The sequence below is a fragment of the Artemia sp. Qi Xiang Cuo genome, chromosome 10 (genome assembly GCF_049724085.1).
Source record: "Artemia sp. Qi Xiang Cuo chromosome 10, ASM4972408v1, whole genome shotgun sequence".
Taxonomy (NCBI): Eukaryota; Metazoa; Arthropoda; class Branchiopoda; order Anostraca; family Artemiidae; genus Artemia; species Artemia sp. Qi Xiang Cuo.
Window position 1 is genome coordinate 32469144 of NC_142803.1, and position 21400 is coordinate 32490543.

Sequence of the window (21400 nt, forward strand, 5' to 3'; positions counted from 1 at the left end):
GGAGTATGTTTTTCCGTATGTTGTGCCAAGAACTAAAAATAGGGAGCTAACAAGAATTTTAATATTTTAATATTAATATGAAAATCAATCATAAGCTTCCATCATCCGAAGTTTTTGCCTGTTAATGTTCTGAACTTTTTCTTTTTCAAATTCTGTTCTTTTCAATTAACATAGTAAAACTTTATCCATGTTGATGCTGGATTTAGAGATGTAATCCAATTTTTCTATAACTAACAGATTTTATATAATTATGAAATATTAATTTGTAAATTTTGGGTTAATGTTTGTGTTTAATTAATTATTACATATTGTATTTTATGACAAATTAAAAAAAAAACTAAAAAAGTATCAGATAAGAGCATTTGCTAAGGCATTTTTGTCCAATGTCGGGTGAATTCCAATTTTGAATAAAGAATCCAAAACGCCTAAATTTCACCAAAAAAGTGTAATATTTTTTTCAAAAATCGGCTCAATAGAAGATTTTTATTACATGGTTTTATTTATTGCAAAGAGTTCTAATAGAAGCACCGATAAGCTTTTTTGAGGCAAAGAATATGTTTTTTAGTGCTGTCAATTGTGGGTTTAAAAAATAATAACATTTTAATTTAGTTGACCTAACTTTCAATTATGTTAGGTGTTCAGACGCTTTGCAATTTATGAAGGAATAACTGGGGATATATGTTTTAATCTCTATAAGTGTAGCATTTTGTTTCCTTTTTTGCTGTTCTATTATACTTTTAATATTCATATTTTTTACTCTTCTAGCTGTACTACCCTTATTTTTCTCTGTACAGCGGTAAATTATGTGTAGCAGTAATGTTATCATTATTTATTTCCTGAAACTTCTCTTAATGTATGCTTTTATATTTATGTCCATGTAACAAGGCCGTATCCAGGGGTGGGGGGTTTACCCGGTTTGAACCCCCTCCCCCCCCGAAATGTTTGTTTGACTCATAAAAACGTAACAAAAATGGACATAAACAAATTTTGTATGTGTTTTTTGAGGTTTTTTGTGTAACCCCTCCCCCTAAAAAAAAATTAGTACCCCCCCCCCCCCCGAAAAAAAATCCTGGATGCGCTTCTGCCATGTAATGAGTGTCATCAGATGCCTTAACAACCTTTCTTAACTGGCAAAAAAAAACGAACCCAAATAATCTAAAGTCAAATAATGCCACATCTGGCTGAAGACCTCAAGGGACTCCTAGGCTAATGAAATTTAGGGTCTTCTCTCAGCCCCTACCCTCATTAGGTTTCTAGATGGATTATGGATTAACGATAAATCGAAAGAAGCCAAAAAAATCTCAAATTTTGCCACTAAGATTAAGGACTTGAAAATGAAGTATTTTAAGTTTAATAATGGGTTTCAAGTAAGGGAGTGAAAAGGGGTGAAAAACCGCTTATTCTATTAGACTTTCAGATTTAGACCCTACTTGAAGGAGGAGTTTTATTTTAAGCTAAGTTGTATTATTCAGTAGTTTCTGAAAATTTACTAAGTTGATATTTTTTTTTAAGTTTGGAGTTTAGTTCAAGGAAGATCTATGATAGAATCAGTCTGATAACAGAATTCAGTATGATCACTAATGATAGATTTCTCTCAAGGTACACTCCTGCTTCTCGCTCTGCTCCTCGTTATGCTTATGACGAAAATCAGTTTCCCAATTATTCTTGGCGTGGTTATGCTGTCTACTCAAATTTGCAGCAAGAAATCTCATATGACATTGAATTTGAAAAACCTATGATTTATCGTGTTATATTTCACTATATCAATCCGAATTCTGAATCGATCCTCGTCAAAGTAAGCCTTATATCTGAGAATCAGAATTCAGAGGAACAGGTTTTCGTCACTAAGTTGGAACCAACCCGGTATCCAAGACATACCACTTTCACAGCCAGTGGAGGAATTCCGGCTCCGTTTGTTATTCAGTCGCCGGGAACGTGGACTGCAACTATCACATCTGAAAAACCATTGTTAATGGTAAGTTTAAATAATATTTCAACAATGTTTGGTCAGTTTGTGGTACACTTTATGATCGGAATGGGTGAAGCAATATTTAGAGTATAACTGCAGTTGATTTTGGGGTGAGGCGTGGTATTTTTTCAACCTTGAGTTATAGCTTTTGTTAACAAGGACTTTTATAAGTTAGCTCAATGGCTCAAAAACTAGGGACTGTCGCTTTCCTATCAATTTTAATCATTGGCAATTTTCTGTTGGCAATGTTTTGGTTGGCAAATGTTTTCTTAATATAATAGTAGAAGCATTTACAAAAGCCAACCTACAAAAATAAATAGAAAATGAGGATGGCGCAGGATTAGACTAAAACCACAAATTGCTTTTCAGCGATATTCAATTTTTTTTTTTCAATTCAATTCATTTTGTTTAACATAAAAATATATTTAACAAATATGCCAATACCCGCCCCAAGAAAGATACCAAACAGCACTTGCGACTGGGCGGGTACATACACTAAAAAACAACCCACACAAATTACATACAAACACTACAAAACAACAACAAAAAATCAATCAATCTCTCATCAATTCATTTAATAATAATAATAATAAAAAAAAAAAAAAAATATAATATAACAAAAAAAAAAAAAAAAAAAAAAAAAAAAAACTGAACCTTGACCTAACAAATATTTTTTCATTTTATTTTTAAATAACCCCAGGTGCTCAGCCGCCCGAATGCTCTCCGGAATAGAGTTCCACACATTAGGTCCTGAAAATCTAGTATGGAAGCCGGCCCTGGTTCCACTTCTATTCGGAACAATGAAATCACTACCATGACGACTTTCATAATGGTGCAAAGACCTATTGTCATTAAAATAATCACGAAACACCTCTGGACTAACATCATTCCAGCATTGATAAGCACAAAATTCCAACTTGGTAGTCTCGTAGCTGTCCTACATTCAACACTTGCAACTTGTTGAAGCAAGCTGAAGTGTTATTTACACCTTCAACATACCCACCAATAACACGCATCGCTCTATTTTGAAGAGTCTGAACACGTTTAAAATTCACATAAAAATTACTTGCCCATAACATACAGCCATACGAAGCATATGGGTGGATCAAAGCATGGTATAAAAGCAATAAAACTCTCTGAGGTAAGAAATTTTTAAAGCGATATTTGCCTAAACTTTAAAATAAAGAAGATGAAATGTCCATGTGGTGCTTTAAGAATGGGAAACTTTAATGGCGATTAAAAGAAAAGTTACAATAAAAATGTGTATAGTGATCCGTAGAATGGGTAATTTGGTGCTGTGAGTATAACCAAAGTTGAAGAAAAAGAAAAGTGCAGGAAAGAACGTCAAAGACCCGTAACACTTAAAAAAATGTAACCAAAAGAATTCGAAATGATTTTTATATCAGATTTGAATGAATTCAAAATTAAGTTGTAAGTGTAAATAGGCTTTTTCATGAAAGGTTTCAAGCGTTTGTGAGCACATTATCCTGTTGGTAGTTGATTTTTATAATATAGGTATCAAAAGGTGCACACCCTTTTTTCCGGTGATGTCAAATAAGAATTAGTGGAAATTACATAAGGTTCCCCACAAGGCACTAAACTAGCTCTTCTGCTTTTTCTTGCTGTTATTAATTCCATCCTTTATGGTTTCAATTACTGGTTCGAATACACTTCTTAAATATCTTCTTGAGGCTTTGGAGGCTGTAACTCAGTCGGAACCAAATATTTTCGGCACACATTTTCCTGTTGGCAGTCAATTCTTTATGACACAATTAAAACGAGTATATACAACTATTTTCCCATTGGTGTCAAGTAAGAATGGGCGGAAATTACATGCGATGCCCCAGAAGGCACTAACCTAGCTGCTCTGCTTTTTCTTGCTGTTATCAATTACATCCTTTCTGGTTTCAATTATTGGTTCGAATACACTTCTTAAATATCTTGCGAGACTTTACAGGCTGTAACTCAGTTTGAATCAAGTTTTTTTTCGATAATTTTAAAACGTAGTACATGGCAATCAGTCTTCAAGTCAATGAAAGGAATTACAAACATTCTCTGGTTCATCCTTCTAAAGCACAAATTTTCCTGCGCCGTGTCGTCCTACTCTTCTGTTTCCTCTGTGATTACATTTAGTGGTGATTGTTCGTTCGCTATGGTGAAGAAAGGAAATTTTGCTTTATAGACATTGGTGGCAATGTGTCGCTTAGGTTTTCGGATTGATCAACTGAAAATAGCCTAATTTACATGTATCCGACTACTCCTAGAATATGTCGGTCTCGTTCGAGGCCTGCTGTTTCACAATGTTGATTACCTGAGTGATGGTATGGAAGGGATCCAGAAAGGAGCTCTAAGGGTTGTTCTTGCAGAAAATATGCTGCCTACAACTCGCCTCTGAAATTGCTAAATCCCCCAAATCTCCACGACAGCCGATCTCAGTGGATGATCCTTTTCGGCCACTTCTTGCTTCGAAGTTTTGAACATTGGACATTACTATCACCTGCTATGACAACCTGTGGGAACACTCGCACGAGGAATGGACTGAAGCAAACTACATGCCACAAGAACAAAAAACACTTCTTTTTATTTTAGCTGCAAGGGTTTATAACATTTTAAAATGACATCTTTTTGTATATAATTGTTTCTAGTATGTAATTATAAAAAGAAGAGCGCCATCTAGTGCATGTTTTTGTGCCTGTGGTATTTGTTTTGATAAATTGATTCTGATTCTGATTAAGTCGACTAATTAATTTTTTTAGAAAACAAATCAAACATCTAAAAGGATAAAATGGGATTTAAATTTTCTGGGAAAATCATACCTAGTTCAAGGTATTACGTCGAAAATAGTTCAGGTTCAGGTTCTTTTATTTACAAACTAAATACAACTACAATATGGGGATGCCCGACTGAGAGTCTAGCTCGTATTACTAGGCAACTAATAACAAATAAAAACAACAAACACATAATATATATCTGTATTTGTACACAATCACACTCTTTTGTAAATAAATAAAAAAAAAAAAAAAATGTATGACTTACCAAGCGTCACCCCAAGCCAGTAGCCGTATATATAATACATCGTATATATGAGGAGATGAGACGAGTCACCTATACAAATGTAAATTCAACGTTTCTTTTGCAATTAGAAGACCGGAAGGACTTTGCCGGCATCATTGAAAATTAATTTTACATTTAGGCAAGATTAAAGAAGAAAATTTACATCTCATTAATTGGAATGAATCTTTTTTATTGAACTCCCTCAGGAAAAATCTAGTAAATGAATCGGAAGTTACCTATTTTTTTGTATTTTTTTTGTTACTTTAGTATTTCTACTAATGACGATTGCTGTATATGTGATCATAAATAAATGGTCTCATCCCTATTTGAAAGTTTATTTGCACGTGCGGTGGCTGTTTACCAACTCGCGTGTTCCAAGGCTTCTTTCTATTTTACCTAATATATATTTAAGCAATACATATATGTTTTTAGGACTATTTCGTGATGCTTCCCTCAGCTTACTACGAAGCAAGTGTTCTACAACAAAGAGTTGCAAACCCCTGTTCCATTGCCGGAAATGGGGATCTGTGCAAACATTACAGCTACCCTTCACTTTCTAGCTTTGATGCTATCAGAGGAGAAGCAGCTTATGTTGATGATGGTGAAACAAGAAGCAGAGCAGTCCTGTTTGATGACTATAGTGTAAGTTATGGTCAATATCATGCTTGTTAAGTGTACACTTAAGATGTGATAATTTTGGCAAAATCTAGTATGGGTCTTAAAGATTAGCTTCTCAGGGTGCGTCAAATAATACAAATCAAGAAAATCTTCTGAATTCAATTAAAAATATATCATCAATAGGAATGTCACGTGTTTTTTTTATTGAACTTTAGATTTGATAAAACGTGCTCTTAAATTACTTCATCATAATGCGTAAAACTCATTAAAAATCGTTGTCTTAAAAATTAGCCTTCGAAACTGACTTATTCACGAAAAAACTTATGCGATTTTGTGAATAGACTCTCTACGAGATATATTGAAGCTAGCAGTCTTGAAGCATGGAAAACGCTGCTTTCAACAAACTTAAGCCAGTATGGAAATCAAAGAAGTACTCGCTTGCACTAAAGCTGCGACTTCTTAATAGCAACGTTCTTAATAAAGACGCGTGCTGAATAGCGGTTGGCGTCAAAGAGTCAGCAACATTGAGGTCCGCAGAAGAACTGGCCAGCCGCTTATTACTAAAGTGATTAAGAAGAAGAGATGGAGCTATCTTGGCCAGGTACTTTGGATGGAGGACTCAAGAATCCCGAACCAGGTTCAACAAAGGCAGTAGCGTGGGCGTCGACAGAGGGGAAGACCGAGAAACACGCTCAGCCGTACGTACGATCGTGATTTTCGCAGTGCTCACACATCACTACAGCCCCAGAGGGAGGATGTACTTGCCGCAGCGCCAATACGTAACGTTTACCGAGGCTTCGTCGATGCCCTATGCGCCTTAGGTGGCTCAGGAGGACCTAAGTTCTAAGTAAGCAAGTCTTGAAGCTAGTTTGTTTTTTTATCTTTGGAAATTTGAAAAAAAATTCTACAAGCAAGATTTCCATGTAACGATTAAGATTGGCGAATCATTTTCAAACCAGTAATATTATTTACAGGTTGTACTGGAGTTTGAGCTGAACTCAAACCAATCCAAGTTTCGATCTGACCCAAGACTCAGTTTCATTAATACTGTTTATTATCGTATGTTATATTGCGCCAATATGAGTAAAAATAAGCTTAACTTTTTTTGCAAATAAAACATCCATATATTCTTCTAGATATTATTGATATTTTTCCTAATAGTTTTTTTTTTAATATTCTTAACTTTTATTAAGGACAAGGACAATTCAAGGACAATTTGTTTTTAGGTAGCAAGCACCTAATGAACTGCTGTCAAAACAATAACCAACGCCGTTTTATTGTAGGACTATAGGGCTTCTTGTAGGGCTATAGGTTCCAACTTAGTTTGCTCAGGTAAGGCAGTTTTGAAAATACTTTTACCTGAAATTAATTTTTCACCCTCTTATGATGATTGATTTCAAACCCCACCTATTTCAAACTCCTTATTTATTATAATTAGCCTCTGTCTTAATGACCAAATATTTTAAAGAAATACCTTCCATCTCTGTAGATACTATCTGTAAAATATCCATCTCTATGTATAACTTCCTTCTGTGTATATCCATGTACACCTTCCATCTCTGTAGAGTATTATTACTGATGATGTTCACTGCATATGTGACCGAAATATATAGTATTTTTGTGAAATTTATCACTGTTTATTAAAAGGATTTATTTATTTGTCTTCCATCTCTATCGCTTAGTTGAGATGAAGGTTTTACTTTAGGTCCATATTGTTTGACGTGAAGGATCCTATCTTTGACAGTTTAAGTTGACATTTACTGGCTCGGCTTCCACGTCTTAATTTTCACATCCTTATTTTCGGGGCAGGGGTAAAAACAGGGTTCTTGTCTTTATTTGATGGGTTCATTATATATGCTATAAAAAAGTCGAATCTGGCGAAAAAAAATCTTGTACATTAAGACTTTTAGAAAAATAGTGTTATCGAACTTATTCAAGACCCTTCAAGTTCTTTTAAGGAAAGGGTGAAGCCTTTAGGTTTTGTATTTAGGTAATGTATTTAGGTTTCGTCATATTGGTAAAATTTAGTAATGGTCTCAAAACTGGAAAATGGTTTTTAATCTTAAAAATCTGCCTTGCCAAATATCCCTTCTAACGGGAAAAGAGAGAGTTCATTTATTAAAATTTATTATTCTCTTTTCAAATGCGTTAGTGTTTGGAAAGCTATCTTTTCAAATGGTCATTTTTCCTTCCTAAACGTAGCGCAAAAATTATACTCTCTCTCTGGTAGCCCTGAATTCTCCTTGACTGGCCAAAAGTTAGGAAATCCCCATCAACATAAACAGCATGAAATTAAAATTTACTAATGCCAATTACTTTTAGTTAGAGTAATATTTTCGAAATGTAAATGGACGCTTTAATGCTTTTGAGATGGTAAAGCTCAAGTTTGGCAAAAAGAAAAGTTTTTCGCCGCAATTCTTTGAATAGTGTGAATTATAAAACATAGTAGTGCAACAGTTTACAGAGAAGAGGCAGCCATCTGATTCATTAAAAAAATGTGTTGCCGTTATATTTTGGGCTGTATGAAGGTCAGTAAAATACATCCTGATTGAAAGATGATCATGGAGCCTATGAACAAGATAGAGAATTGCTTTGTCTTGGCTGGGGCCTCATAGTTTTCTTAGGGGGCCCTTTTAAAGATTTAAAGTTAGTCTGGATAAAGTTAGTAGATTTAAAGTTAGTCAACATTTAAAATAATGTTTAAATGTTGGTCTTATTTAACCGAAAATTGTCGAGCTTTTGGTAAACAAGAAATCTGACTTCTATGACGTTTAAGTATATACATGCGAACAGGGGGAGGGACTTGGATGGGAATCCCCCTCCCTAGATTGATTGGAATGAATTGTCTAATGGAAAATTAAACAATAGGGGCCAAAATATGCACATTTTCTTCTCTCCCTTTTTCTCTTCTCTTCCCTTTCTGACCTCTGAAGAGTTTGGACCTCTGCTACTCTATTTTTAAGTATATTCTGAATTGTGCTTGAGTGCCATTCCTTATTTTTAAAATTAATCAAACACCTCCATTTTTGCTGATAACCTCCTTTCCAGATGGTTTGATTACTCCACATTTGGCCTCCATGCATTGGAGCCGAGAAAGCTTTCTGGCTATTTAGCCAAATGAAATGCATGTTTGAACGAACAGTATGGACCTTTGACAAACTGGAACAGGACCAAAGGGCATTTTGACGAAAACTAATAACATTTCAGCAGATGCCATTTCAAAAATTAATAGTGTATATGACTGAGCTTGCGTCTTTAGTACCAAGATTATATATCAAACCATTTTTTCCTTGGAGAAGGGGGGGAGGCTCTGAAACAGTGTTTTTTTAGTCCATAGTTTTTCTGCGTCTTTCGATTTTGAAGTTTTATGCTTTACTTCTGGTCTTGGTCAAATGAATCTGGCCAGTGATGATAGCAAAGGCACAGGACTAGTGAGAATTAGCTAGCATTGTGGCTTTGAACTACAATTAATGTTGTAAAAGTTTTTCCAAACCCAAAGTTTTTCAAAGAAAAGCAAAGACCTTGATTAAAAGCTAAAACCAGCAGAAATAAATTCACACTATAAGTCCAACTTAAAACGAACAGAAATTAATATGAATGAATAAGTAAAACCTTGACACATTATACATAAACTGAATATTTGTGTCAAGCTTGAAAAAGGTACAAATAAGCAGGTCGTCCTCGGTCAGGGTGGAAGGATATGATAAGGTAAGATTTCAAGGAAATGGGAACTTCCTGAGAGGGTGTAAAGAGAGAAGGAGCGTGTGTAGCTGTGTTGGCATCAGGCGGCTTGGTTTTGCGTTGCGTTATTTGGAGTAGTAATAGTAGATGAGTAGATGAAACCTATGACAAAGAGAATTTAACTGAATAATTATGTCCAGCTTAAGACAAACAGAAGTTTACCACAAATACCAGTGGATCAACCACCTCATTAAACCCTCCGCAGGTCGAGTTTCATTTGGGCTAGAATGAACATTTAATGACAGGTTGAGGTTCTTTGCAGTTTGGTGTCTTAATTACTTTTAAAGCTTCATGATTTGAACTATAATAGCTAATTACTTTTAGACACTCCGTTTCTTGGATTTGAGCAGAGCGTCAGTAATAAACGAAAACCAACCAGAGATTCACTTGGATATGCGCCTTCAAAAGCCGGGACGATACGTCTTGGTGATATCTTACTTTACCCCACTTGATGGCAGAAAATCAAATGTTCAGTTAGATATCAGCTCTGGACAGGAAAGGTTTCAAGGTATATATTTAGAATTGTGTAATTTCTTTTTGATTAATATTCAATTGCTTCAAAATTCTTTTGATTTAGAATTTTTTTTTTCGGGATAAGGGGTAAGGAGTATTCGATGCCAACTTCATCATACAGGTATGAAATTTTTGCGATAAAATTCCAGTGAAATTACGTACCCTATTTGCAATAAACGACTTAATCCACTCGCGAGGGCCGAAATCACGTAGATTATATATATTCTTCTTCTTATTTTTTCTCTGTATATAAAGTTGCGTATATTTATATACGAAAATTTTTTTTTACTATATTTACTATATTATATTTACTATATTGAAGCAAAGCTAAGCGGAAATAAAGTCAAATAATATATCAAGCGTAAAATGACCATAAATCGCTTTCAATTAGCAAATGAAACCCAAAGGAAAAGAAATTACAATCAATAGCCAAATATATAATTTTGGAGACAACACTGCCTTTCCATGACGATAAATTAAAGTTCAAATAGGGATAAAATCTTTGAATAGACAGTGATGATGATAACAGTGATAAAAATTCACAAAAATACCAGATATTTCGGTCACATATGCAGTGACCGTCATCAGTAGTAAAGCTTTAAAGAGTAATAATAATTTGGATAGTTTTCAAAATTCTGGGAAGGATCTAACTTCATTGGGGCAACAAAGTGGGGTCTATCAGATCCCATGTACTTGCGGAAGCTCATATGTGGGAAGTACTAACCAGAATCTGGAAATGAGATGGTTACAGCATAAAGACTCTATTTCTTCGGCTTTAAAGCAAGATTCTAAGTCTGAAGATTTTACTTCAGCCTTTTCAAACACATTTTCAATTTTCCATACCATTTTATTTTGTTCGATAATGTCTCTTTGATTTCTAGGGATCGGGGTTTAAAGCAAAATTTTCGTGAAACTCTTGAAATAAAGAAAATCTTATTCAAGAATATTGCTTTGAATCGGGATACAGGTGAATATGGGCTGAACTCTATCTATGATAATTTATTAAAATCTGGCAGAGTAAATTTTAATTCACCCAATGTAGTTGACCTCTGTCCAAGTGTTATATCATTGAACGCTAATGAATAGAATCCAAGAAGGTCAAAGAGGTTAGCTTCCGCCTTTGCTTTGAAAAGAATTAAACAATTAAACAATTTGTAGTTTTATTTGATTTTGTATATAAACTATTGTTTTAAATTGTTTTAGTTTAGTTTTACTACCGATGAGGTCACTGCATATATGACCGAAATATCTGGTATTATTGTGAATTTCTATCACTGTTATCATCATCACTGTTTACTAAAAGAATTTTATCCCTATTTAAACTTTTATTTAATAGCCAAGTAAAACTAGAAACGAGTAGAAACTACCATAAAGAGGAGTAAGACTAACGTCCCCTGTGCCTTCTAAAGACCTGAACGTATTTTTTAAAAATAAATTACAATCAATAGCCAAGTAAAACTAGAAACGAGTAGAAACTACCATAAAGAGAAGTAGGACTAACGTCCCCTGTGCCTTCTAATGACCTGAACGTATTTTTTAAACAAAAATTACAATCAATAGCCAAGAAAAACTATAAAAGAGTAGAAACTAACTTAAACAGGATTAGGACTAACGTCCCCTGTGCCTTCTAAAGACCTGAACGTATTTTTTTTAAACAGAAATTACAATCAATAGCCAAGTAAAACTAGAAACGAGTAGAAACTACCATAAAGAGGAGTAGGGCTAACGTCCCCTGTGCCTTCTAAAGACCTGAACGTATTTTTTAAACAGAAATTACAATCAATAGCCAAGTAAAACTAGAAAAGAGTAGAAACTACCATAAAGAGGAGTAGGGCTAACGTCCCCTGTGCCTTCTAAAGACCTGAACGTATTTTTTAAACAGAAATTACAATCAATAGCCAAGTAAAACTAGAAAGGAGTAGAAACTACCATAAAGAGGAGTAGGACTAACGTCCCCTGTGCCTTCTAAGGACCTGAACGTATTTTTTAAACAAAAATTACAATCAATAGCCAAGTAAAACTAGAAACGAGTAGAAACTACCATAAAGAGGAGTAGGGCTAACGTCCCCTGTGCCTTCTAAAAACCTGAACGTATTTTTTAAACACAAATTACAATCAATAGCCAAGTAAAACTAGAAAAGAGTATAAACTACCATAAAGAGGAGTAGGGCTAACGTCCCCTGTGCCTTCTAAAGACCTGAACGTATTTTTTAAACAGAAATTACAATCAATAGCCAAGTAAAACTAGAAAGGAGTAGAAACTACCATAAAGAGAAGTATGACTAACGTCCCCTGTGCCTTCTAAGGACCTGAACGTATTTTTTAAACAAAAATTACAATCAATAGCCAAGTAAAAATAGAAAAGAGTAGAAACTACCGTAAACAGGATTAGGACTAACGTCCCCTGTGCCTTCTAAAGACCTGAACGTATTTTTTTAAACAGAAATTACAATCAATAGCAAAGTAATACTAGAAACGAGTAGAAACTACCATAAAGAGGAGTAGGTCTAACGTCCCCTGTGCCTTCTAAAGACCTGAACGTATTTTTTAAACAGAAATTACAATCAATAGCCAAGCAAAAAGTAGAAACGAGTAGAAACTACCATAAAGAGGAGTAGGGCTAATGTCCCTGTGCCTTCTAAAGACTTGAACGTATTTTTGAAACAGAAATTACAATCAATAGCCAAGTAAAACTAGAAACGAGTAGAAACTACCATAAAGAGGAGTAAGACTAACGTCCCCTGTGCCTTCTAAAGACCTGAACGTATTTTTTAAACAGAAATTACAATCAATAGCCAAGTAAAACTAGAAAAGAGTATAAACTACCATAAAGAGGAGTAGGGCTAACGTCCCCTGTGCCTTCTAAAAACCTGAACGTATTTTTTAAACAGAAATTACAATCAATAGCCAAGTAAAACTAGAAAAGAGTATAAACTACCATAAAGAGGAGTAGGGCTAACGTCCCCTGTGCCTTCTAAAGACCTGAACGTATTTTTTAAACAGAAATTACAATCAATAGCCAAGTAAAACTAGAAACGAGTAGAAACTACCATAAAGAGGAGTAGGACTAACGTCCCCTGTGCCTTCTAATGACCTGAACGTATTTTTTAAACATAAATTACAATCAATAGCCAAGTAAAACTAGAAACGAGTAGAAACTACCTTAAAGAGGATTAGGACTAACGTCCCCTGTGCCTTCTAAAGACCTGAACGTATTTTTTTAAAACAGAAATTACAATCAATAGACAAGTAAAACTAGAAACGAGTAGAAAATACCATAAAGAGGATTAGGGCTAACGTCCCCTGTGCCTTCTAAAGACCTGAACGTATTTTTTAAACAGAAATTACAATCAATAGCCAAGCAAAAATTAGAAACGAGTAGAAACTACCATAAAGAGGAGTAGGGCTAATGTCCCTTGTGTCTTCTAAAGACTTGAACGTATTTTTGAAACAGAAATTACAATCAATAGCCAAGTAAAACTAGAAACGAGTAGAAACTACCATAAAGAGGAGTAAGGCTAACGTCCCCTGTGCCTTCTAAAGACCTGAACGTATTTTTTAAACAGAAATTACAATCAATAGCCAAGTAAAACTAGAAACGAGTAGAAACTACCATAAAGAGGAGTAGGGCTAACGTCCCCTGTGCCTTCTAAGGACCTGAACGTATTTTTTAAACAAAAATTACAATCAATAGCCAAGTAAAACTAGAAAAGAGTAGAAACTACCTTAAACAGTATTAGGTCTAACGTCCCCTGTGCCTTATAAAGACATGAACGTATTTTTTTTTAAACAGAAATTACAATCAATAGCCAAGTAAAACTAGAAACGAGTAGAAACTACCATAAAGAGGAGTAGGGCTAACGTCCCCTGTGCCTTCTAAAAACCTGAACGTATTTTTTAAACAGAAATTACAATCAATAGCCAAGTAAAACTAGAAAAGAGTATAAACTACCATAAAGAGGAGTAGGGCTAACGTCCCCTGTGCCTTCTAAAGACCTGAACGTATTTTTTAAACAGAAATTACAAACAATAGCCAAGTAAAACTAGAAAGGAGTAGAAACTACCAGAAAGAGGAGTAGGACTAACGTCCCCTGTGCCTTCTAATGACCTGAACGTATTTTTTAAACAGAAATTACAATCAATAGCCAAGTAAAACTAGAAACGAGTAGAAACTACCGTAAAGAGGATTAGGACTAACGTCCCCTGTGCCTTCTAAAGACCTGAACGTATTTTTTTTAAACAGAAATTACAATCAATAGCCAAGTAAAACTAGAAACGAGTAGAAAATACCATAAAGAGGAGTAGGGCTAACGTCCCCTGTGCCTTCTAAAGACCTGAACGTATTTTTTAAACAGAAATTACAATCAATAGCCAAGCAAAAATTAGAAACGAGTAGAAACTACCATAAAGAGGAGTAGGGCTAACGTACCCTGTGCCGGCTAAAGACCTGAACGTATTTTTTAAACAGAAATTACAATCAATAGCCAAGTAAAACTAGAAACGAGTAGAAACTACCATAAAGAGGAGTAGGGCTAATGTCCCTTGTGTCTTCTAAAGACTTGAACGTATTTTTTAAACAGAAATTACAATCAATAGCCAAGCAAAAATTAGAAACGAGTAGAAACTACCATAAAGAGGAGTAGGGCTAACGTACCCTGTGCCGGCTAAAGACCTGAACGTATTTTTTTAAACAGAAATTACAATCAATAGCCAAGTAAAACTAGAAACGAGTAGAAACTACCATAAAGAGGAGTAGGGCTAACGTCCTTTGTGTCTTCTAAAGACTTGAACGTATTTTTGAAACAGAAATTACAATCAATAGCCAAGTAAAACTAGAAACGAGTAGAAACTACCATAATGAGTAGTAGGGCTAACGTCCCTTGTGCCTTCTAAAGACCTGAACGTATTTTTTAAACAGAAATTACAATCAATAGCTAAGCAAAAATTAGAAACGAGTAGAAACTACCATAAAGAGGAGTAGGGCTAACGTCCCCTGTGCCGTCTTAAGACCTGAACGTATTTTTTAATCAGAAATTACAATCAATAGCCAAGTAAAACTAGAAACGAGTAGAAACTACCATAAAGAGGAGTAGGGTTAACGTCCCCTGTGCCGTATAAAGACCATAACGTATTTTTTAAACAGAAATTACAATCAATAGCCATGTAAAACTAGAAGCGAGTAGAAACTACCATAAAGAGGAGTAGGGCTAACGTCCCCCTTTACCTTCTAAGGACCTGAACGTATTTTTCGCACTATAAACAATTTTCATTTTGAGCAGTGCATTTTTATTTCTTATTGCACAAAAAAAAGTATCACCATAATAATCAAGATTACTGAAAAGAACAAATGAATGTGGATTAGCAGCTTAATACATGCTGATATTAGTTCCTCGAAATCTCAAACATTTTGTATCTATTGAAGTTATAAAATAGAAAATGTTTTAAACGTAATCTGTTTTCAGTAAAGTGCAAATTACTTTCTGGTCTTTAGAAAACTATAAATGTCAACTGTAGCATTTGACGAATCTACTTTGAGCCAGAAAAGATCTTCATAGATCGTCGAGAAGATATTTGTGACAATGCCTGCCCTGGGCGCTCCAGTACATCAAAGACTGATGAAAACATTAAGTTGTGAATAAAACTGTTGTGGAGGATTGTCGAATCAATGTTCGAGAAGTTTCTGAGAATGTAGGTTTTTCGGTTGGATTATGACATGCAAGTTTTCCAGATGTTTTGGCCATGAAACATATGGAATCAAAGTTTGTTCTAAAAATGCCTAATTTTAACTAAAACCATTTTTTTTGTGAGTATCGATCAAAATCTATTGAATAACGTCAAAGACGATCCAGATCTGGTCAAAAGGATCATAACTTGTTCCTGAACTGAAAAGACAAATGAAAGGACGTTGTTCCCGATTGAGGAAATAAAGACCGCAACACCTGAAGAGCTCAAGGCAATATCAAAAGCGCAAAACCCGATGGTCTTTTAGAATAATTCCTTCCGTAATTTACTAATGTTTTCAGTGATCAACGATCAACGAATACGAAGCTCTGAACAAGAAGCCCCTTAATTGAGTAACTGACCTATAAAGTGATCCCTAGCCAATCAAAAAAAAAAAAAAAAAAAAAAAAAAAAATTCTGCTTGGGTATTTCGCTCGTAATTTTCGTCTGACTTAACCTACTGCAATAATTTCAAAATGTTCCTCAAGATTAGGAACCCTTAAATTGTAGTGCTTTCATATAGAGAGCTTATCTCGAAAAGGATTTGCGTAATATTATATATATTAATTTTGAAAAATGGCTGATCCAAAAATACATAGTTTCTTTGCTCAATGCATGAGGTCAAAGAGAAATATATGGAATATAGGAAAAATAGCGAATACGAATGTAAAATTTTTGAGAAAGCCTGTGCACTGTGGATGTCATGTCTTTTGTCTCAATTGACAAACGTCTTTAGAAAAAGTAAATAAAAAGTTGAAACGATTAGAGGAAACCTGGAGGACAGTGGAGTATTTGTATTAAAATTTTGACCTGTGTAATGTTTAATCAACCCTATGTAATATAGAGATGTCATTGCTTTCGTCTCAACGGAAAAACCTCGGGATGAAAGTAAATACCAAGTTGATAAGATCAAAGAAAAGTATGGAAAAATAAAACAGATTATTTGTAGGTAAAGCTCGGAAAACGGGAAAAAGCCACGGAATAATAAAGGAATAAAGGAATAAAAAAGCCATGGAAAAAATAAATGAGGGATATTGACATAAAGATCTTGCAAAAGTCCTGTGCAATGCAGGTATCATAATGTCTTACCTATTGACTGACGATTCAGAAAATGAAAATCGGCTTTTAATAGAAATCCTAATAATGATTTTTATTATGGTAAATACTAATTTTTTATGATTAATTTTTATGTTGCATGTATTTTTTTTACTTATAGGACAAGCTGTGCTCTATGATTGTACTTACTCTTTCCCATGTAAGCAGATTGTTACAACCGAAGATGGCCAACTTGGCATCTACCCGAGTGACAACTATCTAAGTCTTGTTCTAAGAGTAAGACATTTTTAGTCTTTTCATTTTCTTCCAAGCTTTTGTTGAAAAAGTTTAGCAGATAGAGTTACTATAACAGAGGTATTTTGAATTCCCAAAGCCATAAACCGAAAGCCGTCAAGCATTTTGAATATTCAAATTCACCCGCCAGAATTATTCACTAGACATTTTAAGCTCGTTGAGTTTACATCTGCGGTAAAGATATATCTTTTAAAAGGGATTTCGCAGTGCTGCCGAAACAGAGGGACGTGAAAACATCTATAAGTGTTTCGGCTCCCGGCGGGTGCTTCAGGTTTATTGCATCAACTAGCCAACCCGCCTGCCGAACGACAACCATAAAGAAGAAAACGTAGCTTATACACTTTTGTCACGACCGGCGAAAAATAATCCCCCCCCCCCCTAACACAAAGTTTGAAGTCTCCTTGCCATCCCTTGGAAAATCTTTTCCTGAACGTTTTCTACTCGATATTGAAATGAAACAGGGGGATTTACAACTGTGTATAATAGTTAATTTTAGTGAAATCTGCTAATAGCAAAATGAGAAATAGTTGTCTTGTTTCAGGTACCTTGTACATAACTTCACAAATTATATTTGTAGGTAACGATTGAATATAATACGGTCTTAAGTCACGACATTAGTCTTTATGATAAAAGGCTCCTCTTTAGTTTTATTTTAAGCGTCTGTGCTGATCAAAATTGGGATTCAGCTTACAATACTAACTTTCTTCAGCTTAGAATACTAAGCTCAAAGTCCATTTGAGCACCTACACGTAAAGTTTCAAAACTATCTCAAAATTTGCTCCAGACAATTTTAAAGCCTAGCCCTACGCACCACTTCTGGCTTGCCCTAGAGTATTGGGATTTGTATGACGTTTTGTGAAATTTTTTGTATGCTTCGTGTAATTTACGTTTTAGCACTCAGTCAAACTATTCTAGCGTAAAGTCTTTTTTAGAAATACAAAATTACGCTTTTTACTCTGCATTTTCTCAGTCTTATTGTTTTAACAGCCATTTGTTCCCTTAAAAGCTTCTTTGCCTCTCTAAAAAAAGCTTAGGCTGTTTTAAACATATCCTTTAAAATTTTAACATTATTATAAATTATAAAATTATATTTTTATAGTATATTATATTATAAATTATAAAATCATATTTAAAATTATAAAATTTTAAAATTATAAACATTATCTCAAATACCTTCTGACCACCGAATAAATTGTATTTTTTTTTCCGTTTGTTTTTCCAATTCTTAAAACCAAGCTTCTAAAATTTAAAAGTTTTCAAATAATGAATGTAAAATTTTGGTTCAACTTATTATGTGTATTTAGTGCATTTTGAGATGAAGGAATTCAGATTTTTTTTTTACTTGCTGATCATATTTCATTTTTGTTTCCTTAGATGGGTCGTTTAATCTTTCTTCTTATGCTCGCCATAATCGAACTCTTTATTTCAAAATTTTTCTATTACTATTTAATTGTTAATACTTCCTCTGTCAATTTATGTCTGTCAGGAAACAGATTAAGTAATATAAAGTATATCAGTCTATAATTTGTCCATAGCTAGATAATATAACATAGTAGAATGGGGTAAACCCTATCATGGACTGCCTAATCACCACACCTGGCTATCTCTCAAGTAAATCAAGGTGTAGTATATCATATCAGGCAGTCACTACTAGTCAAATTTTACGTCTATAAAAAAATCTGTGCATTAATTGTTATATGATTATGGGCTACACTAAAATGGTTCATTCTCAATTATTCTTCCTTTTTATTAGGGTGATGAAGGAGCTAATACAGCAATTGACTCTGTATCTGCTATCCCAGCTGAGGAATGGACTTTAGATTTTATTAATCTAAGTCCTGTCTGTACACGAAAAGATGGCAAATGTATTGGATCTACCTACCCCAATGTTCCTGACTCTTCTAAAATTGAGTTTGAAACAGTGTCTTTGGATGAAGAAGAAGAAGAAGAGCTAGAAGGAGGAGAGCCACTTCATCTCCCTGATAACATATTTGATGCTAGCACTGGTCTAGTATATTTGGATGAAGGAGTTCCTATGGTATGATTGTGCTTTAATATCCTTTTTTCTACTGTGTATGACAAAATAAGGGGTAATGTCCATATGTAGCGATAATATTAGGGGTAATCAAACTGTAATTCTATATGGATTAAGCGGTGAAAAAATTTCATAAATGTTGTGTTACATTCATAAAAATATATCATTGCTGTTTTGTCTAAAGGTCGTGTCTGACATTTTTAAACTTCTAAAATAATTGCCAAAATCTGTTTGCTGTGCCCTGTTCAAAGGTAGGATCAACAGAGCAATAAATGATTCATCATACATTGATCCACATCATCTGCATTGCTCTACTGATCCTCCCATTGACAACAACTTACCAAATAGTTTTAGCAACTAACTCAGGAATACGAAAATGTCGGGTACGACCTTTTGGTGTAGCAGTGACGATATGTTCTGGCAAGCCCCTTGCAATTTTTCTTCCATGTCAACAGTATCATTTTCTCAAGATTTCTTTCCAGGTGTTTCAATATATCTATGATAGTTTATTCTCTTAGTAAAGCATAAATGGTAAATTCTCTTGGTAATTTTACCTTAGTGTTATTGATCCTTATAAGCCTCTTTATCTAGCTTTTAATTTTAATAGGAGTAATGATAATGTTACAAATCTTGTTAGATGTGTAGTGGCTGTTAATAGCTCAGGTTTTGCAATGCTTTTTTTCTCATTATCTGGTATCTATTCAAGTAATAAATCTGTGGTCTAAACACACTGATAAGATGGTCATCTAGCCTGTAAGAACGGTTAAGGAGAAAACTTGCAGTCACAGTAATAAAGTTGAAATGTTTGGGATGTGTCATAGAGGCGGGAGTCTTTTCCATGCAGAAAAGAGTCTTCATACCTATGGATGCCTCGCGCAAGCCCCTACCATATTTATGCGTATGTTAATTAGAGACATTTGCCGGGATCTTTTTAAATCAACAACTTGCAAACACACTACATTTATTATTTGACTTTCTAACTAAATTCTTTGACAATTTATAGTGTACTAGGCTAATTTTCATTTAAATAAATTCTTTCCAAGCAAAAGAGAATCTACCTCCAGTCATCTGGATAGCCTGTATCTTGTAAAACCAGAAGCGAAGCGTGTTGGAGCGTAATGGATATACTTTACAACGCCTGCTTCAAGAAACAGTTTAAATAAAGTTTAAAGTGGTCACTAATAATTTTTTTATATAAAGTAAACACCTGTGTGTTATTTTTTCTGACAAGTTAGGAAACCGTTTCTTCAGCGTATCTGAAAATTTCATAAGAACAAAAAGTAAGGAAACACAGTTGACCCCGATTGGCTGCATGTAAGGGGAAGTGATACTTTGGTATGGAAGTTTAGATGGCAATTATTGCTCTGGGGAATCTGGTATAACTTTCAGAAATTCCAAAAAGACATTATCATGGATCTTTACTGCTTGGCTGGTCTTAAGATCAAGTAATAATAGGGTAATTTATGGTAATTATTCGCTACCCACAATATGCAACACAAATCTTGCAACCCGGCCCTAGGACTGACTTTATTCCTTCTGCTTAAATACCTGCCTGAAATACTACCATTTTGTAATAATCATATTAATAGACAATTTGGTTAGTTTTACATCTCATAAGGATTCTTTTACGCTTTTTCATAACCTTAGCAACACAACTTTAACTGCGTATGGTCAGTAGACCAAAATTTGCTGTCACAAAATGGGAATGAAATTCAATATATATATTTTCTTGGATTGAATAAAAACAATGTTAAATTTTATCTTTACTTTAATATTGTAGCGCTAACTCGTGTTGATTGTTTTTAGCATTCTGAAGCTTTTTTCTTATGAAAATTTGTCGTTTCGGGAAATCGAAACAATATCACTAAAAACTTCACCAAAAATTCTAATTCTTTTTCTTTTTACGTTACTTTTTCCCAACTTACACTCTAAATGTAATTTGTTCTTCTTTTGTTAATTCATATTTTCTCTACTTTGTCTTCGTTTGGAAATCCACGTTTCCTTCATTTTATCAACTCCTTTCAATTTCACAAAATAAAGTACTTAAACTAATTTTTAACGTTAATAGCACTTTTTTAATCCAGCTGGTTTATTTTCCATTTATTAGCACCATTTCTACAACACCAACACTAACACCATCAACTATGTCAAATGTTTGCCTTAAGTGCTTTTTGTCAACTCCCAGAAAAGTTTCATCTTTTGAATTAAGGCCAACTAGACCCTAATAACACGATTAGAGTCTAGTTTGCGTTATACTGGACCAACATTTTTAATTTAATTCAAATCATTTTTAGAAACCGTGGTGGTTAAAAGCAGTTTTTACATCTATTTAGAAAACATGTAACAGATCCTTAAAATAGCCCTCGACAAGAAATCCTGGAAAATATATGTTTTAGCTC

The 21400-nt window shown here is 34.2% G+C and overlaps 1 protein-coding gene across 1 annotated transcript in view; it reads left to right on the forward strand.

Moving 5' to 3' along the window:
- The window catches only part of LanA (laminin subunit alpha), a 217498-nt gene that overhangs the window by 67015 nt on the left and 129083 nt on the right, over window positions 1-21400 (forward strand). Inside the window, exons 14-18 of the mRNA XM_089095354.1 lie at window positions 1600-1975; window positions 5456-5665; window positions 9707-9890; window positions 16833-16948; window positions 18720-19004. Coding sequence (XP_088951480.1) covers window positions 1600-1975; window positions 5456-5665; window positions 9707-9890; window positions 16833-16948; window positions 18720-19004 — 1171 coding nt within the window. The remainder of the gene's footprint in view (window positions 1-1599; window positions 1976-5455; window positions 5666-9706; window positions 9891-16832; window positions 16949-18719; window positions 19005-21400) is intronic.